General features: G+C 36.1%; 3 protein-coding genes across 4 annotated transcripts in view; all 3 read left to right on the forward strand.

Moving 5' to 3' along the window:
- LOC106110688 (toll-like receptor 2) overlaps window positions 1-761 on the forward strand; it is a 4,672-nt gene extending 3,911 nt beyond the window's left edge. Inside the window, exon 4 of the mRNA XM_013292587.1 lies at window positions 17-761. Within this exon, the coding sequence (XP_013148041.1) occupies window positions 17-761 (745 nt within the window). The remainder of the gene's footprint in view (window positions 1-16) is intronic.
- Window positions 762-4,805: 4,044 nt separating this feature from the next.
- LOC106110945 lies at window positions 4,806-11,387 on the forward strand. Its single transcript, XM_013292911.1, has 6 exons — window positions 4,806-4,939; window positions 9,117-9,308; window positions 9,503-10,305; window positions 10,396-10,557; window positions 10,762-11,019; window positions 11,100-11,387. The coding sequence occupies exons 1-5, from the start codon at window positions 4,910-4,912 to the stop codon at window positions 11,015-11,017; spliced, it is 1,443 nt and encodes a 480-aa protein (XP_013148365.1). The 5' UTR covers window positions 4,806-4,909; the 3' UTR covers window positions 11,018-11,019; window positions 11,100-11,387.
- A 749-nt stretch (window positions 11,388-12,136) lies between these two features.
- LOC106110910 (serine/threonine-protein kinase VRK1) lies at window positions 12,137-16,089 on the forward strand. 2 transcript variants are annotated; one of them, XM_013292860.1, is made up of 7 exons: window positions 12,138-12,234; window positions 12,316-12,559; window positions 12,815-12,884; window positions 12,973-13,169; window positions 13,594-13,810; window positions 14,388-14,561; window positions 14,682-16,089. In XM_013292860.1, the coding sequence occupies exons 2-7, from the start codon at window positions 12,335-12,337 to the stop codon at window positions 15,449-15,451; spliced, it is 1,653 nt and encodes a 550-aa protein (XP_013148314.1). In that variant the 5' UTR covers window positions 12,138-12,234; window positions 12,316-12,334; the 3' UTR covers window positions 15,452-16,089. The 2 variants fall into 2 exon arrangements, with proteins under 2 accessions (XP_013148313.1, XP_013148314.1); XM_013292859.1 differs by having other exon boundaries at window positions 12,137-12,559.
- The last annotated feature ends 5,621 nt before the right edge of the window (window positions 16,090-21,710 follow it).

Raw genomic sequence — 21,710 nt, forward strand, 5'->3', positions numbered from 1 at the left:
GCACCGCGCTACTGAGAGCGTTCTTCGCTGCCTCGCGCTTCCAATGCAGCAGCCCTGACGTGTGGGAAGACCGCCGCGTCGCGGAGTACCTCTCCTCCATCAAGACGCTACGCTGTCTCATGTACGAGAAGATCTCCAACGTGATGTTCCTCATATGGACAGCCCCCTCGATCGTAACTATACTCCTGTTTGGGTTACTTCTAGTGGGGATATATAAGTATAGGATTTATATAAGGTACTGGATGTTCCTGGCTAAAATCGCAGTTGGCAGGAAATTTATAAGGAAATCGTTGAAGGCGGAGACTTTGCCCAGTAATGGGTACAGGTTCGACGCGTTTGTGTCGTACTGCAACGATGATAGGGAGTTTGTCGCAGAGATGATCAGCCAGTTGGAGACGACGCCACCGTACCTAAAACTGTGTATATATGAGCGGGACTTCGAGATAGGTTCGTTCATTTCCGAGTCAATATTAAATAGTATTAGTCAGAGTAAGTATATAGTTTTAATTATAAGTAATAGCTTCGCGAAATCCCAGTGGTGTCGTTGGGAGACGCAGCTCGCGGAGTACCACAGACTGTTTCTAGAGGACGGCACGCCGTACGACCCGCTGGTGCTCATCAGGGTGGGCGAGGTGGACAACAAGTATATGACAACGACGCTCAAATATCTGCTCAAGACGAAGATCTACCACTCCTGGGACGACAGCCAACCCGAGAGGTTTTGGAGGAAGTTAAGAGATACTTTAGCAAGGAATATTTAGAAAATTATTAAAGTTTGTTTATAATTGATCTCTGTTTTTTTAATGGTGACGCCTTCAAGAAAATAATAGTTAAGTAACACTTTAAAAACAGCAGGAGCAATACCTGCGTCTGCATTATACTACCTTAATATTATTAGCAAAAATAGTATTATAGTACTACTCAATAATAATATACTAATATACTGCCGAGCTCAGGCTTCTTCCAAAATATCACAGTAACTAAATGATCAAGCGATCTTTAGGAAGGGTTACGTCATCATTCAAATCTCCATCGCTACAAAATCAAACGTAATAAAGAAGCTTGTAACATCGCAAATTAGAAAGCTTAAAATCCAATTAAAACTGCCTATATTAAGATGTGGTAAAACCCACACGAAGTAAAACCTTTATTTCCATAAGAAGCGATATGAAAGTTGCAAAATCCTTGAGAAAGTTAAATATTGGAAGATCGAAAGTGTATTAACGCCTGTACTTATCAGACGCTCGTTCGATTTCGCCGACACTTTCTAAGATTTGTTGACACTTCGGTGACCATAAACCTGGCGTTTTCTAGGATAATAATTTCATGCATAAAGAAAATATGCTAAAACAGACGAAAAAAGTTTTTAAAACAACTACTATAAAACTCTGTTGAATTTGCTTTGTATTATCAAATTGGAATGGAAAGCAGTCTTTTGTTAACATGGTCACCCTACACTTGAGGAAAACGAGACAAAGGCGGAGGCGTCGAGACGTGCCAATGCAAAAGGTCTGCACATAATTTACACAAAATACAAACTTTAGACTATTCAACTACGAATCAATAATCGAAATCAATTAATTATAATACTTTGAGTTTTGTTTTTATTTGCGTTTAAAATTATGAAATTATCAATCTACAGTAAATATAAATGCGGATATCCACGACCGTCGAATAACCTCTTTGTGCGCGTTGGTTATGCCCTTCTCAAAATAAAAAAACACAATATTTCAAATTCATTCATATTCCGAATATGAATGAATCTAATACCACCATTGTTATAAATATGTTAATGTATGATCTAAACAAATGAATGGATATATCATAAATAAACACTCAATGACGTCACTTGCCACGTGGCGCCCACGCAACAATATTGCGTGCAGAAATCAAATCTATTTTGTTATCAACTAAGTTAAGAGTCACGAGTTCTTAATATGTTTTGCCCTTACCACTGTCATATCACGTGCGATCTGAATGATCAGGAGATTCGAAATTACAAGTATCGCAAAAGTTTCATTCCAAATTAACTCTAAACAATTATATAATTATCTTAAATACAATAAATATCTAACGTTTAAACATTAAACTTTTAAATTACTATTAATAACTAATTGGGTAATGTCACAGTCGTTTAATTAATCAAAGTCTCTACTGAAATTGGGGCGACTTTCGCAACAAGCAACAAGTCTAACATACACTAGGTCTATGTGAGTGTATATTGACAGTCTCGGTAAATCGGTTAAGCAGTCTCAGAAACTCGTAAACATCTTACTTGTTAGACAAACCGTCCGCTTTGCCACACATGGCTATTAGTTTAGTCTCAAAGGAAAATTGAATGGCGTATAATAGAGGTAAAAATATTCTTTTAGGACAATCGTAAAGAAGAAAGTATTCAAATCCTGAAAAACTGCCACAAGATATAAACGAAACCAAGTCTAAAGCACCTGGTAATTACTTCGCTTACAATGCGAATAAAAAATGTATCTATACTAGTGTTATAAAGAGAAAAGATTTGTATTTTAATATGTATTGAAATAACTCAAAAACTACTGGGCTGTTATTTTTTAATTTCACACGGGCGACAGCGAGCAACAGCTAGTTGTAATATACAGGGTGTGCTGGTACCGCAGAAATTGAAAGAATAGAAAAAATTCTGCCGCTTTAAACGTCTTAAAAAGGTTCAGGTGCAAATTTAACGTTTTGAAAAAGTTTTGAAGTTATCTTAACTTAGTAACACAACAAATGTCGTCAACGCTAGTTACAGCCGTCTCCCAGTGACAGTGTACGCAGAAAGCTGTGCGCTGACAAGCTGACACTAATCAGACAGAGGTAATTAAACCCGATCAGGGTCACCTTTCGATTTTAAAGTGGCAGGTCAATTTGCAACTCTTGTAGGGTGACCACACGTCTATAAAAAGGTTTTATCCACAAAAGGATTTAATACTGATTTTATCATTTATAATCTTTATTTAACATGCTTAAAGCAGAGCATTATACCAAATATTATTGGGCTAAAAGATAGAAAAAATTAGTCACACACGTCATTTCTTAGGAGTAATGATGACATGGGCCCTCTTTTTACTTGTTTGAGACGATCGTTCTAGGAATGCTTCTTTGCTGGCTATCACATTGTTAAATATGTCATGGTAATAATAGTTCCGTTACTTATTTTCTCAACATCATAAATAAAAAAATCATTAAAATCCACCTAACAGTTTAAATAAATTATACGTAATATATTAAAAACAAAAAATGGTAACCCTAATGGGCGCCATTGTTTTGACGCGGGAGAAAACGCCATCTTCATTCAAGATATAGTCGCGGGATAACGGTGCCGAGCACGCGCATGCTCCCCGTCCTGCTCTAACACGTGGCACACGTAGCATGCTGGATAGAGACAGTCGCGTGCGTCGGCCAGTGAACGATTACTCGACTGACCTACTCAATCGTACACACTCTTTCTTGCCAGTAAGCGGAACCTAATTTTTCCGTCGTGTGAATTAGCAATGTAATGCGATTCTAACGTGTTGATAGCGTGAAATAACTATTATAAAATGATTCTACTAAGTTTAATAGTTTAATATTCAATTCTCACGGTAATTAAACTTTTTTGATAAGTCCAAAATATATGATTTTCAACGACAAGGAAGTATTATCATAAAAACTATAAATTACCGATGACAAAGGTAAAATTGAGTACCTATAGGAAATGCGATATAAGATTATCCCACAAGTGTCCATTAAAATTTCCCGTAAGTTTACTAAAAGTAACCATTAAAATGCTTCCACTAATGAACTTAGCAACCACACAATAGAATATTAAGACAAGCACAATATTTTGGGAGCATATAAATCAGCGGTTAGAGTTTGACCACTAAACAACTCCTAGAATAGAGAGACAAGGGTTTAAAAGGGAACCATGTCTAACATAAAAACAAAACCATTGATAATCAAATAGTTACTCTTTTTTAATTAACGATTGTTTTGGGAAGAAGCTCTCATGAGAAACTAAAGGAAAAAAGTACCTACTATCGAAGTCCGCTATCGAAAGTCGTTAATGTTAACTTAAGCATATTCAATTAGAGGAACACTTAGAGGTTCCCTTAGTGCGTATGACACTTTGAGTCCGATAGTAATGTGAAGTTGCTATAAAAGCTGCTTAACACGACCACGACACAGTGGGCAATAGATTTTACAAGCATTTAGTGTAAGCTCTACAAATGGCCTCTTAGCAAACCATTGATTAGTGAATGGTCTGCATTGCTCTAAACTGGTCATTTAATGTTGACTAAACAAGCCATCAATATTCAGTGCGTCGTCTGCTCCCGATACACACGCTGATGCCAATATGTCAGTGCGGAAATTTACTCAAGTAACGCTGTATGAAAATTTAATTAAAAACTCCACTGAAGATGTAGACAATAAAGTAAAGGAAAGGTTTAAATCTATAAAAAACGTCAGAGATACGAAGTGTCAGTAAAGTAAGTGGATATTGACTAACAAATGGGCCCTTAGACAACATTGTATCAGAAGTTAACGGCATCATAACCTACAGATATAGTAATGGCATAAATACTCATAGATTCTGAGATTTATCGACGGAAGTGCGTTAAATGACGCCGTGAAACTGTTACGAGGTGCTGATCTGGTATTGCCTTATAAAACGCACCGGACGAAATCATAGGAGCCGTCCGGCAGTCGCTAGTCTAGTCCCTGACAAGTGTACCGGTTACTTTTCCTTTAGGGTTCTCGATCGCTAGTAAAAATCAAGTGCATCTGATGCAGTCCTTGACGGGGGCGATGCGAAAGCGCCGCAGCCTGTCAGTCGGTGGCCAACCGTGGTGGCGAACGGTTGTATTCACCATGTGCCTGCCGAGCGCGTTCACAGTGAAAGTTCGATAGAGAAATGCGGCTTGCGATCGCCTTTCTGTTTGTGGTGAGTGCTAATTACGTTAAAAGTGCTAACGAGGGTGTTTCCTTAAGTATCGCTTTGGGATATAAAATGCAAATTTTCCCGTGAATGGGAAAGCTTTCGAAGTGATTTCGAGGTGGTATAAATTTGAATATATTATGAATACCTTTTGCCAAAATATTGTGTTAACAATGAGTCAGTGTTCGCCAAGAAAGTGTAACGTCACAAAAAATATATTCACCAAATAATTATAGGTTCTTGAAGTTTTGGTCTCATTTTCAATTTTTGTGTAAAGCAAAAACTGAAAGAGATTTTATCGGTAATCTTAACTCTATACTATATTTTAAGGGTAACTTAATCAATCCTTTGACGTATATATCATAATGTACACTAAGGGACCACCGTGGTAAACACAGTGCGTATGACAGTAACTCATCGATGCCAGTAATCAAATGTGCAAGTATTCAAACAATGCTGTCATGTTTTCAACAAAGATAAGACTCTTAATGTGTTGTGGGAATATAAGGTTCATTGAACCTATCGGAACAATAATTTAAAGGCAAACAATATTTAAATTATTAATATAACTTATTTTAAACTGTTAAAAATACTAATAGTTAGGGTAAACTTTAAATTAATAATAAAACTAAATGGTAACCACTACGATTAGGACTAGGTTTTAATAAGAAAACTCTTGTATTAAATAACGTATCTGCGGTAATCGTTTAACAAAATGTGCATACATTATGTGATTCTAGTCACGTAACCTTATTCCCGTGCATTATAACGTAGTTTAAATGCAGCCTTGCGGTAATTTCTCCACAACTTTCCCGATAACGCCGCAGCGCCCGCGCAACGAACCTGATAGCATCGGCTCACAGATTAACAATTGTAAAGTAAAAAAAATAAGAATTACGAAAATTAGGGCCTGTCCCAGCACTGGCTGGTAGATGCTCAAATAGCTTAAAAATGACGCCACTGTCCGATGTGGTACCAAAATCCAACGTTTCCATTACATATTTAACACGTTGGACGTTATCAGACAATTTACAATCTGGTGGGACAGACCCTAAAACTCGTAATCTAGTGGTTCACTATGAGCCCCCTGTAATCAGAGGAATAGAAGCTAGATATACCTAAAATTGTTAAACGTCTTGAGTAGTTGCGAGCAGTCACAAAGTTCTTATCTATAGATGTTTGATTGAATCTTATAAAATCTTCCAGTAAGAGATCAAACCAGGATTTTAATCTCTTTTGACAACACAATCACTGGCCTTTCGTTCTTGGTAATTAATTTTGAACTAATCTGATAGTTTTTAGAGATTTAGGGTCCCATCACAGGCTCAGATAGCTTAAAAGTGACCTCACCGTCAGATAGAGTACCAAAATCCTTTACCTCCATCACATGTTTTATACGTTAGATTGTTATCTGAAAATTTACAAAAATTGTGGGACAGGCCCAAAGTTTACACAATGAAAAAGTCGATAAAAGTAAATAACAGAGCATAAAAACGATTTAGATTACTAAAACAATACTCGCACGTAAACAATATCAAAGAGAACTTAAGTCGAACCATAGCAACGGGCGCAAGTTAGAGAACGTGGGAATGAGGCCGTTTGATTACGCACCCACATTTTAACGACCACTATATAATGACCTCTGTGTAGCGAATTTGTCGTAATTGCAAACACTATTCAATTTTCTTTTATAACAGACAATTAGTGCATAAAGGATGCTACATAAACCACTTTAGTGTCATGCATAGTTAAGTTCATAAAAACTTATAAAAGCTCCAATTGAATCTATCAACAATGAAAATTGGAAGCTTTTCGTAGCTGTCTACGAACGATTCTCCTGTTTGAATATCCGAAACAGTCAAAGCTAGTACAAATAAAACTTACGATTTATAATTTTTTATAGGAAATAGTGACTTAATTAGAGACTGGAAACTTAAACTTGGATACAGCTGTAATTAACACCTTAACTGTACCTTAGATTTTATTAACTTACACTAAACCATGCAGCCTGATTTTACTGCAATAACGCGATTATTAACTCGTAGAATATTAACAAGTGAAGTTATATAGACGCAGACAAAACACAACTAGCGAGAGATAGATGGTCTATCGTTTACCGACATTTCTCAGTAATAGATCGATAATGTTGCCAGAAACTGTTAAAATTTGAAATGATTTATTCCATTTGTATAGATACAAAATCATTGCACGATAACCTTGACGACAAAAAAGTGCTACGAAAAAGAAATTAGAACAAAATGATGTTAGAACAACTTAAAGGTTTTGTCCAAATAATCATCTCTAATTTGTTTGACTAAAGATTGTTTGAATTACCAATAAAATATTATAAAACCATTAATTTGCTATAATTACAGGCCATTGGCGACAGTTAGAATCAATTTAAAAGCAACATATGAAGGGAACAAGTTTCCCATTTGAGGGCATCCGTTCGACTTTTCTATCTCTTGGAGTTCTAATATTTTTTCTAAGAAGTTGGCAGCCCTACATGATATATCAGCCAATTCATAGATATACATTTTATTTCAATCGTAATTCAGCCACTGTTTTTAAACTAAAAATTGATAAAACTTACATACATATAAAAACCAACGAAGTAAAAATCTTACGAAAATTCGCCTTAAACTTGTAACTAAACAGTGAATTTTTCCTTTGTATTACTAACTTTTAAATGACATAACATGTCATAAATGGCGTTAAGTGATGTGACTTATAATTTACATCACAGCAGGCGACAAGCGACAGGCGACAGGCGACAGGCCGGCGAAAGTAGCCACCGCGTCGCCTCGTTGCTTCACTAGTAACCCAGTTACCTCAGCCGGCCATTTGGTAGATAAATTCATTTGTTCGTTAATTTTCTTTTTATCTAAATCACATTTATTATTTTACATGCGTTTCTCTATAACAGTAATTTGTGGAGAAAGTGTTTGTTCTCATGAAGATTGGGTACATTTAATTTGTGGGTACCATTATTGCAGTAATAAATATTGCACGAGTAGAAGAATTTTCTATTACTTCAAAAGCGATCTTTTATGATCAAACCATTTCTAATTGCGCAGACAATTAGAACAACACAACTTTCTGGTAGAGTAAATACTATTGTTCTTATTTTAATTTCAGTTTAAGTTATAAACTGTACCACAAAGGGACAAAGTTGTCGATATTCCGATTGGTTATCAGATAAATAGATCGCCGGTGTCGCTGTGACGTCACACGCTCCCAAATACCGACGGTCACTTTCACTGGCGTGTCCCGCACCTGCCAGTGTGACACGCACCTTACCTTTTGTTCCTTATATAACCATGCGTCTCTTGCAAACTGGTTTTTAATGTTTCCTGATGGGTATGTTTACAAATTTTTATTGATTTGAAGATTACGGATGTAGAACTTAAATCAATGCTAGCTGGTTAGACAACCAATGTCTTATTTAAAGTGAGTTCTTCAAATAACAAACCGTATAGGTTTTCTCAAAAGTTCGGAAACTGTTGACTATTGCTGACTGCGATTACTCGATTTAGTGAAATCCAAGAATTCTAAACCCAGATACAGTTAGCGATTAACAACCCACTTGTTACTTTAAATGTCGAATGAGATGCGTTGAATTCGGTACATTTAATATTAACGGTACCGCCCGGTAGCGCGCGCATCACTCGCGGGTCGCGGCAACGTCGCACATCTGTATTGCCGTCTCTATTCTTTGCTGCTCATTACACAGATTTTACGTTACACTTTTTTCTTCATTTTAAAACTCAAATCTAGAAAGGAAAGCGTAGTAAGATCTAAATTATCCTTTATCTTGGGTGTAACAATCATTGCTCGGAGCAAACCTCTTATCGAGGGCGTCCGAATCTAGTTTGGTGACCGAAACGAAAGTAAACGTCGAGTGTCACACGCTAATTGTGCTCTGATTGGGAGCCAGACGGTTTCACTTTTGCCTAGACTTTCTACGCTCTCTCTGCGACAAGGATGGCAGCGTAAGGAGCGAATTAACACCACACCAACTGTGGCGATGTGTACTAACAATATTAACTAAGTAAATCGTTGATAGTTGTGTAACTAGAGTATATTTAGGTTTTCATAGGCTGTTAGATTTTTCCAAAATGGGATTTGAAGGTTTATAGAACTCAAGCTTTACTAAAAACCGATCTTTTCTGTCCGCAAGTAGGCGACGTGGCAATGGTGCGATGCGTACGACTACGCGTCGGCGTGCGCGCGGCCGCACCGGGCGAGCCGCACGCGCGCCACGCCCCGCGCGCCGCCCGCCCCGCCCTGCGACCTCGCGCGCCACGCCTACTGCGCCACGCCGGGCAGCGGCTACCCCTGGCATGCCATACGCCGTTTTGTGAAAGAGAATCAGGTACGGAAGAAGAAACCCACAACATCATATTTCATAATAACATTTAAAATGCGAATCTTTGGACGGATGGATAAAATTATGCACATATGGAGATTAAAGTCTGTAAGAAAACATAGGATACTTACTAAGAAACTAGTAATTAAATAAATCAAATTAATTTCAATATATAACATTTGTCGTTTTAATGATTCCAGGGATTGATGAGGAGAATGTATGGCGAAGAGCGTCACATATCAGTACTGAAGGCTGAACTAGAAAATTTTATAGAGGACGACGACGAGGACAGTAGGAAAAAGTCCAGTGATTTCGAAGAGGATATCATAAAAGCTAAATTAATCTACACAAAGAAAAGTCCCGGACGTGCCATGAGAGACAAACCTCACTTTAGACCGATACAGACAGATAAACATAAGAAATTTGACAATGACACTTTAAAAGTGAAACCACTAGAAAACTACACAAATAACTCAAGAACAAACAGCACTAACAATAACAACACTACCGAGATCACAAGCAATGAAACGATGATTGATGAAAAGGAAGTATCGTATAAAACCAAATTACAAAGTATAGCTAACATCGAAATAAATAACTTAGATCAGGACGTGATAACTTTAGAAGCGGTCATCAAACAAACTATAGAAACTAACAGCTTATATCCAACATTTCTAGGAAGTTCAAAGAGTGAACCTCTGAGAGACGATAGTGACTACAAGAATAACACTGATAGGAATGCAACCACAACAACAGAATACTCCATTAATGCAACAGAAACAACTTACGTGCAGTATGACGATACGACAACGGAGTCTGTTAAAGACGGATGGAAGCCGATGTCCGACGCGTCCACTCTGCCGCCTACTCTGCTCTTCTCTGAACACGAGAAAGTCAAGAACGACAAAATGGATACCAAAGTAACTGATAAGAAAGAAGAGACATATCCAAAGCCGACGCAACCAGAATCAATGAGACCGTCGGTGATTAAATTAAGAGGAGCGTAAGTAACTTCTTCACAAAATGCAACTGTTACTTAGAAAGCTACTTCCTTTAAGTTCAGGATGTATTTTTTAATTGGTGACTTTTGCAGCAACGCTTGTGAATCCAAAGAGGAGATGGCGGCGCCGTTCTGGGCGAACAGTACTCGCGGTGAGGTGCTGGCGTTGCTCAATATGTACCCCTTCGAGCAGTACATACATCTGGAGACCTGCGTGCACGAGCGTAAGCAGATGTACTGCAGGGAGGGCTGCCGGTATGTTGTCCTTAGGTTTAAATGCCTAAAGCTATAAGTCTTACCACCTATATCACATCAATGCACACACTACAACTACAGCAGTTAAGATTCACGGTTATTATCACATCAGATTGGACCTTGTTAGAATGTCTACTATTTTGGAAAGTTCTAGTCCACATTCCGTTTTACACGACAGCTACTAATTTCAGTTGTCATTTCCAGTTGCGAACAGCAGTATCGCTTGCACCGGCTGCTGGCGTACGACCCTCGCAACGAGTGCCGAGGTATTTTCGCGGACTGGTTCAAGTTCCCGGCATGCTGCGTGTGCCGCTGCTACGACGTGCCGCTGGAGTTCCGCGCGCGCTCGCCGCGGCTGCTCCGCCCGCAGTACGACGAGCATGTACGACAGGTCATTTATGAAGATGCAGCTAGAGATTGGTACTCTATGGCGTATGATGAAGATGATGACTTTTACTGATTGTAAGTACTTTGTATTAATATTTTTAACGAGTTAATCGTTATTCAGAGAATAACTGAAGTATTTCTTTTTAAATTTTCAGGTGACTTTTCTTAACTCTAAGCTGTCAAAACCATCTAAAGAAACTGGAAGAAACCCACCTGTACATCTTTAATTTTGAGAAAATTCTTTTAAATTGAATTACCGTGTAATATAAAATATTACATTTTTTGCAGTACTTTACATTTTTACGCCCATAAATTAATGACAACTTCTAAACAAACTAGTTATGTAAGACGAAAGTTAAAATCGACTGTTATTTAGTGACTATATACTATTATTTATTTTTCTAATGTTAAAACTTTGTAATTTAATAACATAGTTAATTACCCTTTAATATTGTTTTTAAACTAAAACTTATTTTTAAGGCTAGTGAAATTGTAAAATGTGTTATATAAACTATAGTGAATGTTTTAATTATAATGTGTGTTTGAGAGTTTTATTAAAGTTTACTCGTTACATAAACACTTTTATTTGCTGTTTTATTTCATGAAGGTGTTTTAAATCCCACCTAAAACCCATCCCAGCCTGGTCACTATGTTAGTGTCAATCGAGTCAATTCAAGTTCTCAAGTCGATCGCTATCCAAATATTTAAAAGCGACCCTCATCACTAATAAAGAATAACATGCCAGAAGTGTCTTTCGCGATGTCCGAATTTACCCACTTCCGATGCGTTATGCGGGAGACTGAAAATAAGACTGGTAACCCGCATTAACCTTGTCTAACATAACATCGTATAGTTCTCCATCACATATGGACGAATATGCTCACATATCTGTGCAGAAAAATATGTTTTTTTAAAAAATTATTGAAGTGATCGCATCGATATTATAAAGATCGATTACTAATTTTGGTCATTATTATTCTAGACAAAGTTGCAGTTTGTTAGACACATTTTCTTATAGGTTTTGCCCTCTGAATCTTTGTCTTCAATTAGACGATTTATACGACAATTTTATAAATAAATATAAAGTTAAAAAAATCCTTTCGAATCTGAATGTTATCTTTATGTATTCTGCCACAGCTGTTGACCTTTTTATAATCTGTGTCACCGTAAGCATTGTCTTGACATTAAAGTACGTCAGTGTCAGTTGTGTCAACAAAAGCAAAGCCGAAAATCGACGAACATTTTAGATTTATTTTAGTTACATTATTGTAGTTCGTTGTTTAATTATATGTAAATAATTATTTTAAGTTATACATAGATTATACTAAATATTGCTAATTTAAAGACATCGTTAAATTTATATTTTAATAGTTGATTGCGTAGATTCAAAATGTCCGGGAGAGCGAAAAAGGCCAGCGCGCCGAGGAAGAAAGCAAATGGCTATAAAATGCCTGCACCGATTCCTCTAGGTGAAGTGATTCACGACACAATAGCTAAAAAGAAATGGCGCATCGGCCCTTCAATAGGAGTTGGCGGTTTTGGTGAAATTTATTCAGCTTGTGAGCATGAGGGATCGCCTAAGAAAGGTTCAAATTATCCATATGTCGTCAAAATCGTGAGTATTTCGATGAATTATCTAATCTATTATGATTTACCAAGAATTCTTAGAAAGAAAGTTAAATTATTTAATTTGAATTCCAAAAACATATCAATACCCTTTGTATTCAAAATTAAACAAACGAAACGAAGTAAATTGAAGCTCTAATGTCCTTTTCTGTGAAACAATCAGATAAGATACCTTAATTACTCTGGCATTGCCAGGATTCATTGTTATAACCTCAACTATTTGTAAAATGTTTCTCTTATATAGGAACCACATGAGAATGGACCATTATTTGTGGAAAAACATTTTTACATTAGGAATGCCAATAAGGATGACAGTAAGTTTATAATTTACATGTTTATTACAAAATAATAATTTGAATTAAAGTAAAGATATATGTGAAACAAAAATTTAAATGTTTTCAGTTTCCAAATTCATGCAAAGTAAGAAATTGTCATCATTAGGTATGCCGTCATATTATGGTAATGGTTCACATGACTTTAAAGGAGAGAAATACCGGTACTTAGTGCTGGAGAGATATGGCAAAGACCTGTGGAGCTTGTTCAAAGATTCGGGCCGGTCATTTCCTGTGCCAACTGTCTTTCAAATTGGATTGCAAATGGTAATTGTTTTAAATCAGTTAAAATAAGAGATAAATTTGTAATGTAATAGTAATTTTCAGAAAAGTCAAAAAGTTTTGTAGTTCGAATTTTGTATCAGAGAACTAGCTGTTGCTTGTGACTTTGCCTGCAATAAAAAAATGAAAATATAACCTATGTTACTCACTGATATTGTAGCTTTCTAATGGTGAAAGAATTTTTGAAATCGGCCCTGTAATTTTTAGGTTATTACAATACACACAAAAATATAAACCGTTTCACTTTATAATGCTAGTATAGATAATACAAAATGTGCAAAGCTATGTAATTATGAAAATTATTAATATACCTTTGACCTCCCCTTCATGTCAAATTAGTTTTATCATAAATTATTTTGTTTTTTATATTTTTAGTAGATAATGTCTGTTAAAATGCTCATATTTTTAGTTGGATGTGCTGGAATACATACATAGTAAAGGTTACGTCCATGCTGACATTAAGGGAGCTAACATACTACTGGGTCTAAAGAAAGGCACGGAGAACCAGGCATTTCTTGTTGACTTTGGTCTCGCTACAAGGGTGAATGACAAGGAATTCAAGCCAGACCCTAAATGTGCCCATAATGGTACTATTGAGTACACCAGCAGAGATGCACATGTTGGAGGTTCGTGGGTCCAATGATTGTAACTTTTAACTTCAAGATATGTATTAAAGTTTTACTTTATTAAGTTTTACACTCATAAGAAAAAATGTAGCACCCAGTTAATAAGAACAAAATAACAAATCTATATATATATTTTTTTTTTATAATACGAGGTGGCAAACGAGCAAGCGTGACCCGAATCCACCGAAGTGGAAAACGACCGCTGCCCATAAACATCCGCTATTGTAGATGCGTTGCCAACCCTAATTGACGGAGCAGGAGACGCACATAAAGAGGACATTTCCCCTTCCTATGCATCTCCTTCACCGTCCAATCCACTTTTTCCTCCCATCCTTTCCTCTTAAGAAAAGGGTGGAATGGAAAAGGGACTAAAATTAGGCCTCCGGCACCATACTCATCAGACGAATCGCGGAGTTGCTTTCACTTCACGCCTGTTTTCTGTGTGGTCGTGGTATTACACCGGGCGAGCCGGCCCATTCGTGCTAAGATGTTAAAGCAGGCTCTACCACTGTTAACTGTTATAATATAATAATTTTTTAGTATTGTTTATTGTTTAAAGAAAGTTTAAATTGTGTAGTGGCGACTATGCGGGGAGACCTGGAGATACTTGGCTACAACATGCTGCAGTGGATAGTTGGGGAGCTGCCGTGGGAGAAGCACCTCAAGCAGCCCAAGACTGTGCAGACCATGAAGGAGGCATTCATGAAGAATGTCCGCAGCGAAATTACCAAAAACTATCCAAATGTACCTGGTAAGTGACATTTTATTCAATTTGAAGTTTTACATAATGTAACCTTGTGTAAATTTACATTAGTTGTAAGATGTAGGAAATTAGTTATTAATGCTAATAGTCAAAAACAATCTTTTCCAGATGCATTAATTAAGTTTTTTGAATATATTAACTCTCTCAAGCCAAAGGAGCAAGTGAATTACACAAAATGTCGACAAATCTTAGAATCTCACCTAAAAAGTGAAGGAAAAACAAAGACAAGTAAGTTAGAGTTCAAAAATACGAAGAAACGAAAACCCAAAAACGATACAACTGAAGACACAGATGAGGTTGATGAAGAAATCGAAGAGGTAGAAAAGAAAGATACTAAAAAAAAGAAAGTTGTCAAAAAAGCGGTCAGCAGAACAAAGAAAGTTGAAAAACCAGTCGAATCAGAGACTGAGGACTGCGAAAACGAGGAGCCAGTTGAGAAGCCGCGAGCTAAGAAAACTGTAAAGAGACCTGTTAAAAGGAAATCATTGGAACCGTCGCTAGTTATTAAAGTGAAAAAAAGTAAAATGACACCAAAAGCGACGCCACCCGCTAAGAAGAATCATACCAATATAGCGACACAGACCTCGGTTGAGCGACCTAAACGCAGCCCGAGACAGGTGTCCTTCGATAGCCCCATCTGCGAGATAATTGGTAGTAAGAAACCATTCAGTGCAGCAAAAGATAATAAATCAGATACCAGCGGCGACATATTTGATGATTCGTTTACATTAGAAGGCAAAAAGACTAAACCAAAGAAGCGTTTGTGCTCCGATGAGGAGATTTCAGTCACCAGAGTGGTTAAGAAGATGACAATGAGGAGAGGCAGGTCGTGGAAGGACACACCGGCGGTCGTCAACGGAAGATCACCACCGAAGTAACAAAATACCTTGTTTTCACTTGCTGTGAATCAGTGAAGGGCAAGTTACACTCAATTGGCATATCAATTAGGATTTGGTAGTTTTTAAAATGCATTTTGTTTGGATGATTTACAGTATAGCAGTAAAAAAGCCTTTAAGAAAGCTATAATAATAGGATAGCAACATGAAGTATTACATAAACCATGTTAGAAGTACATCTGATTATGGATGCAAAATTACCGGTAAGTTTGTTAAATGATTTCCGTAAAGATAGAATAATGAATAAACCATGTGTATAGAATATCCTAAATGTTTTTCATTACAATTAATGAGTGAAAATAATTGAAAATGGTAACATGTTTCGTGTTGTAAATTAAATTATAAAATCCTCGTAAAACTTTAAGATAATTAGTGTTCTTATTCTCATATAATTTTAAGGACCATAAATAATCGTATAGTGTTTAAAATCTACAACTTACATAGCATTGAATACTTTTTTTACTAACTAGAATATTTATAGATAACACCAATTACCAACTATATCTACCATATTATATGAATGTTAGTGGTCCCAGCTGTGTGCCCTGAGGCACACCAGAAGTTTTTGTTTAATGAAAGTGTTAAATAATTTTGTAGTCGCTATTTATGATATAATTAAACACAATGATTTGAGTAATGAAGAGATATCGCCATCAATATTTAGTTTGAAAGGTTTTTTGAGCATAATACCCTCATCAGTCCTGTCAAATGCCTCATTGAAAATGTTACGAGCAAAATTTTTTTACTTTTAACTTACAAAAAAAAGGCAGTTCGGATTCGTCTGTTTGTTTTCTGTTACTGCATGTCTCAATTCTTGGTTGTTTCATTTTTATTTTATTTAGTATAATCTGTAATTTTAGTTAGTGTACTCATTTTCATTTCTTTTGCCATAATCACAATCCCACCATTGCTACATAAACTTGGTTACGCAGATTCTGGTATTTATTTTTACTTAGTTTTTAGTTCCCTTTATTAATTAATTATCTTATTCATTTTGTAACTGCTGGTTCTGATTCTACACAAAAATTGCATTTGTCTTTCAAATTTCTTTTACTTCTACTGGAATATTCTTACTCTGATTTTTTTAATTTGAATTGCCACATATCAAATTATACAATTACTCCTTTTGCAGTTCCAATAACTGAAATTTGAAGACAAAATTCCTCAAAGATCTTTAACGATTGAATTCTTCTCTTCCATCTTAATCTTACTAATATTTTAAATGCGAATTTTAAAGATGGATATATGTTTGTTAGAGTTTTTAGCCTAACAGCTAAAGGGACCTTGATGAAATTTGGCATAAACATAGTAGACAGTCAAAAAACACAGGCTACTTGCTTTTGTTTTTTTTTAACTCCACGCGAACGGAGTCGCGGGTAAACGCTAGTATGATATAAAGTCAGTCTTGTTGTTAAATAAAAGGAACATTTTACTATATTATCTTACCACTTTACCTGATTACTGTTATAGATAAAAATATTTCAATTGTCTGTGCCATGAATCTGTGTTCACAATCGGAATCTGAATGTAACCACATAAATATAATCGAAGTCCTGCCTTATTTACTTGTGTTTAATTTGTTTTGGAATTGACATTACATGTAAGAAATAAGTTTCATCTTCAACCGTCTACAATGTTACTTCAGTAATTGTTAAATGTACTCTTGAAGTGTTTTGTACAAATAATTTGTTATAATATAATCTGTGTCATATTTGAAATAGTAAACTATTAAGTAAATAACCGCCTCTAATAATAAAATCGTTATTAGCATTTCCATTCACTATTTGCACTGTTATGTGATTGTTTGGAGCCAAATTTTGTATGTTTTTGGTTCTCTGATGTTCGTGTCATGTATGTGAATAAATTGTACTTCAATATATTTCTTTTTCATTCCATACCTACAATAAGTAACATCTGCATGTTCTGAATAAAACAAACGCTCAAATCCAAAGCTTTTATTTTTATTTACAATATAATAGTAATATGAAAGTAAACAAAATGTAACGTACCAAAAAAATTACATTTAGAAATTCAATAAAGGAGTGTCCGGTCGCCGGACGCTCCGCGGTTACAAAAGCTAAATACATCTAACTTGTGAGTGATACCTCGCTACGTCACTGCGCCCCCCCCCCTCCCTACACCCGCGCCCGCGCCCCCACACGGCATTGACTAAAACACAAAACATTAGCACCATTTGTAAAAAAATATTCTTTTAAACACAACAGAATTCCTTAGCCCCCCCCTCGGTCCGCGGCGCGCCTCATCCGTACACACACAATAAACCTATACACAACGTGAACTGCTCTAAAATACAGTAAACCTTAATGTTAACATTATAAAAAAATCACTATTTACGCCGTTACAGGAACATTATTTTTATATGCAAAAACTATTTAATTCTGCAATAATTGCAATCGGACTAGTATAGATTTTGAAACTCCATTTTGTCATGACCTCATAGCACGGAGTCGCGACGTGCACGCGGTTACGTCGCGTGCAAGGCGCCGAACATTCTCACCGATGTTAAAAAAAATCGAGCGAACTATCATGAAGCATTAACAGACTAACTTTTGAAATAGTATCACTATACCTGAGACAAGAGAAAAAAGATCCAAGAGATCGAGTTTGAAGGTGACATTGACATGTCTTAAGTTTTCTAACTCCCGAACACTGAATACTCTATTGCAAATAAGATTATTTTAAAATCGATATTTGAAAACTGTTTAATAGAAATCTATTGCATGTTTTGTGACCTTTGAATACACAGTATAACGTAAAGTGTTAAAGGAAACGAACATCCCAGCAGTGGGCAGTGGGCAGTGGGCAACTGAAGACAATAGGATGGATATCCCAGTGGATACGTCTGTTATCCTTAACACTAAATCAACTCTTACACTAAGTGGAATAAAATTAAATCGTAACACTAAAAGGTACAACTAGACACGTCACTAAACTGCGAGGTGGCACGGGCCAGCTACATTCAGATTATTCCCAACCGCCTTCCCTCTCTGTCCCCACGTGAGCATATTTTCATCCGTTCCACCTTCACCAATAAGGTGACAGATGGGAAATAAAATAAGTTCCAACCGTCCCCTCTTCGCAAAAGGTAGTTCGGATGATATTTTATTCTCATCTGTTCCCACGTGGGGACAGAGCGGAGTGACAGTTGGGAATAATCCCTACATTCCTACACTACAAGTAGACAACTTTCACGTAAATACTCACAAAAACTGTATAAACGTTACAGATTAACATACAATTTGTCCTACATTAACATTGTTAATGAATCCACTAAAGTCCGAATCGGTTCAGTATCTCATACGCACCGTTTGGACAAAGACATTATTTTATTTAATTTTCGTCTAATAAATTATTACAATCTATTAACAAATCACTGGATATCACTGGTTCGTTATCTACGTGAAAGTTGACTCTAATATGAAATTAAAACAATAATGCGAGCGCACGTTTCGAGAGCAATTCACCTAGGGACTTAGAGTCGAGACCCCGAGCTCTGTTCCTAGTCTTGTGCAGACTACAATGACATACGGCAGTCTTATTGTACTAAACTCCGGTCATCACTTCCCGAGTTAAACCCGAGGAAGCATCCAAGTATTGTTTGGTGTAGAAGCTTATAAGCGTTATCGCTTACAAAATATTTCCCTAACCGATTTCAATTACTATCGGGGATTTCTATAAGAAATTCAGTGGGCAAGGCGCGCAGTCGGCGGGAGGAGCCGTACCAAGGGCGGATCATAACCCCCCCGTGGGCTGGTTAATCAATAAAATATATTTACATATTTTGTCAAGCTCTTGACTTGGCCACGACTATGTGACCCCCCCTGGCGCCAAAGCTGGATCCGCCCTTGAGCCGTACGAGGAGTCCACCGTCGGGGGAGAAGACCTCCATTGAAAAATGGGAGAAGTCTTTCTACTACCTAGGTTACTTTTGATCAATAGGAGTCACCTATATCCCCCGTCGGGGGAGTCCTAAAGTCGACGCACACGCCCGCGGGGTTTTATAAAATACGTTTATTGTATAATTTGGTGTGGAGTCAGCAAGCGCTGGACTATTGAACACGCGGGACTAGTAGGATGTGGTACGATAATTGCACTTATGTAAGACAACAAATATCCGGCGGGAGGACGCTCGCGGCTGCAAATAAATGATCACTTCGAATGTTATAACTTAATTGACACTTAAAAGAAGCTTTAAAGCTTGTGTAGTGATGAAAAATTCAACAATAGTACTGGTAAATTTACTTGCAATGTTTTTTTTATTCTTTTACTTTCGATCGTGTTATCATTTGTTCGCAGCCGCAAGTCAATGATTACATTAGCTTAAATCTTCTATATAATTAGACTATTAACGCATGGTGGTGTCTCCGATACCTACGGTACGGTCAGCAAAACTAACCATCGTAATAAAAAATATATTTGTTTTCAACGCTACTCGCTCTGGAGTCAGTACTACCGCTTTAAACTGTATTACAAATGTAAAAAAGTGCTAATTCGCGTGACATGTAAAAACTACGAATAACATAAACATTGTATTCTCCATTATATAACTGTACATTGGTTTTGTTTTTGTAATTTTGTTTTTTGCATCAACAATATGAAAAAATGAAAACATCTTTTTCTACACGTTTTGAACACATAATTCCTGTAAATAACAGAGTCCGAGCTTGTTCTTCGAGTCATTATACATAAAAAAAATTAAAACAGAACACACTGTATATGAAAATACAATCATCAACAAAACACATACCGCACATTACTTTGTCATCGGTAAAAAATGTTTTAATAAAGTAACAAAGTGAGTGTCCAAATATAACAAAAACCAATCAATAAAATTTCATGTGTGAGAATAACAAAAAAAAATACAAAAAACAAGTGAACATATGAAAAATAGAGCAAAAGCTAAAGCCTACATTTGATCGGTAATAAAGACCAAGCCCGGAGATTTTATAAACATTTCAACACTTTTAATACAAAATTTGCGCAATCAAAATAAAAAAAAAGATTTGTGTCATAAATTCTCTTTGTAAACTGTCAACTGTTCCATTCGTTACACATCAAAAAACAATTTTCCCATCAACTGTACATTCGGAAACAAAACACATGAATATTTAAACAACTTTTTTTTTAATATCGCTAACAAATATCGCGAAAAACGAAGGGAACAGTTAAGGTGAGAAAGTTAAAAAGATAACAGTGTAGATATAATTTGTAAATTGCACATCGCTGGCTGCGGAGTGGGCCACTGCCCGGACAAACTACATTAGGCCTCTCTCACAACCCTTGCATTATGTTAATTATTTTATACATATATAATTAATATTTAAATCGGCACACGCACGACCATCACATTATCCTGTTTTTTTTTTCACTTTGTAAATTTATTTTAAAAATTGTTCAACGATTTTCGCGGCGATTGTACTAAGAGTATATACAGCATGATTCATTACCCGATATCGACAGCTGTAATAAATAAATAAATATTTATAATTACGAATTTTTAAACCTAGTAACAAGCATTTCGTATGATAAATGTTTTTTTTTACATCCAATAACCACATAGAGTACAGAACTGAGTAATAACTAAGTGCTAAGTCGATAGTTTGCGAGTGCTCGTCAAGTTCCAATTAATTAACTGATTTTGCTAAGAATCGTATAAATATTAGTTTTTATACAGATTTTATGATAAAATATAACAAGATTAAGATATAGTACAGCTTTAGAAGCGACATTACAAGACAAAAGCGCAACATTTACCAAAACGATTTTTTTTACATAATCAAGTATCGCAACTTATATATTTTTTTTAAATTAAATCGAGTTTTTAGAATAATTAATTTCTTAGTCAATAATTTATATTTTTATTGAAGATTTAAATATGTAAATTCGCACATGAACTGTAACATTTCAATGTAAAATTTTCTTCAATATTAAACTTATTTTTTATTAATTAAGAAAATAAATTGTATCATGTGAAATTGTGAATTTGGCAAACAAATTATAAACTTTGTAAGTGCGTATCTAAATATTTAAATCGTTTACATCACTTCTGTCAAAACAATCACACAGCAACAATAAGTACACATCTCTTGAAAAAACAGAAAAAAACGTACTTAATGTTTGAACACAATTGTGTTAAAAATGTGTTTGGAACATCACACTGCATTGAGAGTCCAGCTTCACAGCGCACTCGATGGGCGTGTCCGGCGTGTCTGGCGGGCGT

This window comes from Papilio polytes, unplaced genomic scaffold (assembly GCF_000836215.1).
Source record: "Papilio polytes unplaced genomic scaffold, Ppol_1.0 DF824191.1, whole genome shotgun sequence".
NCBI classification, from domain to species: domain Eukaryota; kingdom Metazoa; phylum Arthropoda; class Insecta; order Lepidoptera; family Papilionidae; genus Papilio; species Papilio polytes.

Excerpts from the sequence above, each read along its gene's own strand:
- LOC106110910 (XM_013292859.1), top strand. The coding sequence starts at position 12,335 with ATGTCCGGGAGAGCGAAAAAGGCCAGCGCGCCGAGGAAGAAAGCAAAT. Across the intron at positions 12,885-12,972 it reads GAATGCCAATAAGGATGACA|TTTCCAAATTCATGCAAAGT; the intron begins GTAAGTTTATAA and ends AAATGTTTTCAG. Across the intron at positions 14,562-14,681 it reads AAACTATCCAAATGTACCTG|ATGCATTAATTAAGTTTTTT; the intron begins GTAAGTGACATT and ends AATCTTTTCCAG.
- LOC106110945 (XM_013292911.1), top strand. The coding sequence starts at position 4,910 with ATGCGGCTTGCGATCGCCTTTCTGTTTGTG. Across the intron at positions 4,940-9,116 it reads CGATCGCCTTTCTGTTTGTG|GCGACGTGGCAATGGTGCGA; the intron begins GTGAGTGCTAAT and ends GTCCGCAAGTAG. Across the intron at positions 10,558-10,761 it reads TACTGCAGGGAGGGCTGCCG|TTGCGAACAGCAGTATCGCT; the intron begins GTATGTTGTCCT and ends TGTCATTTCCAG.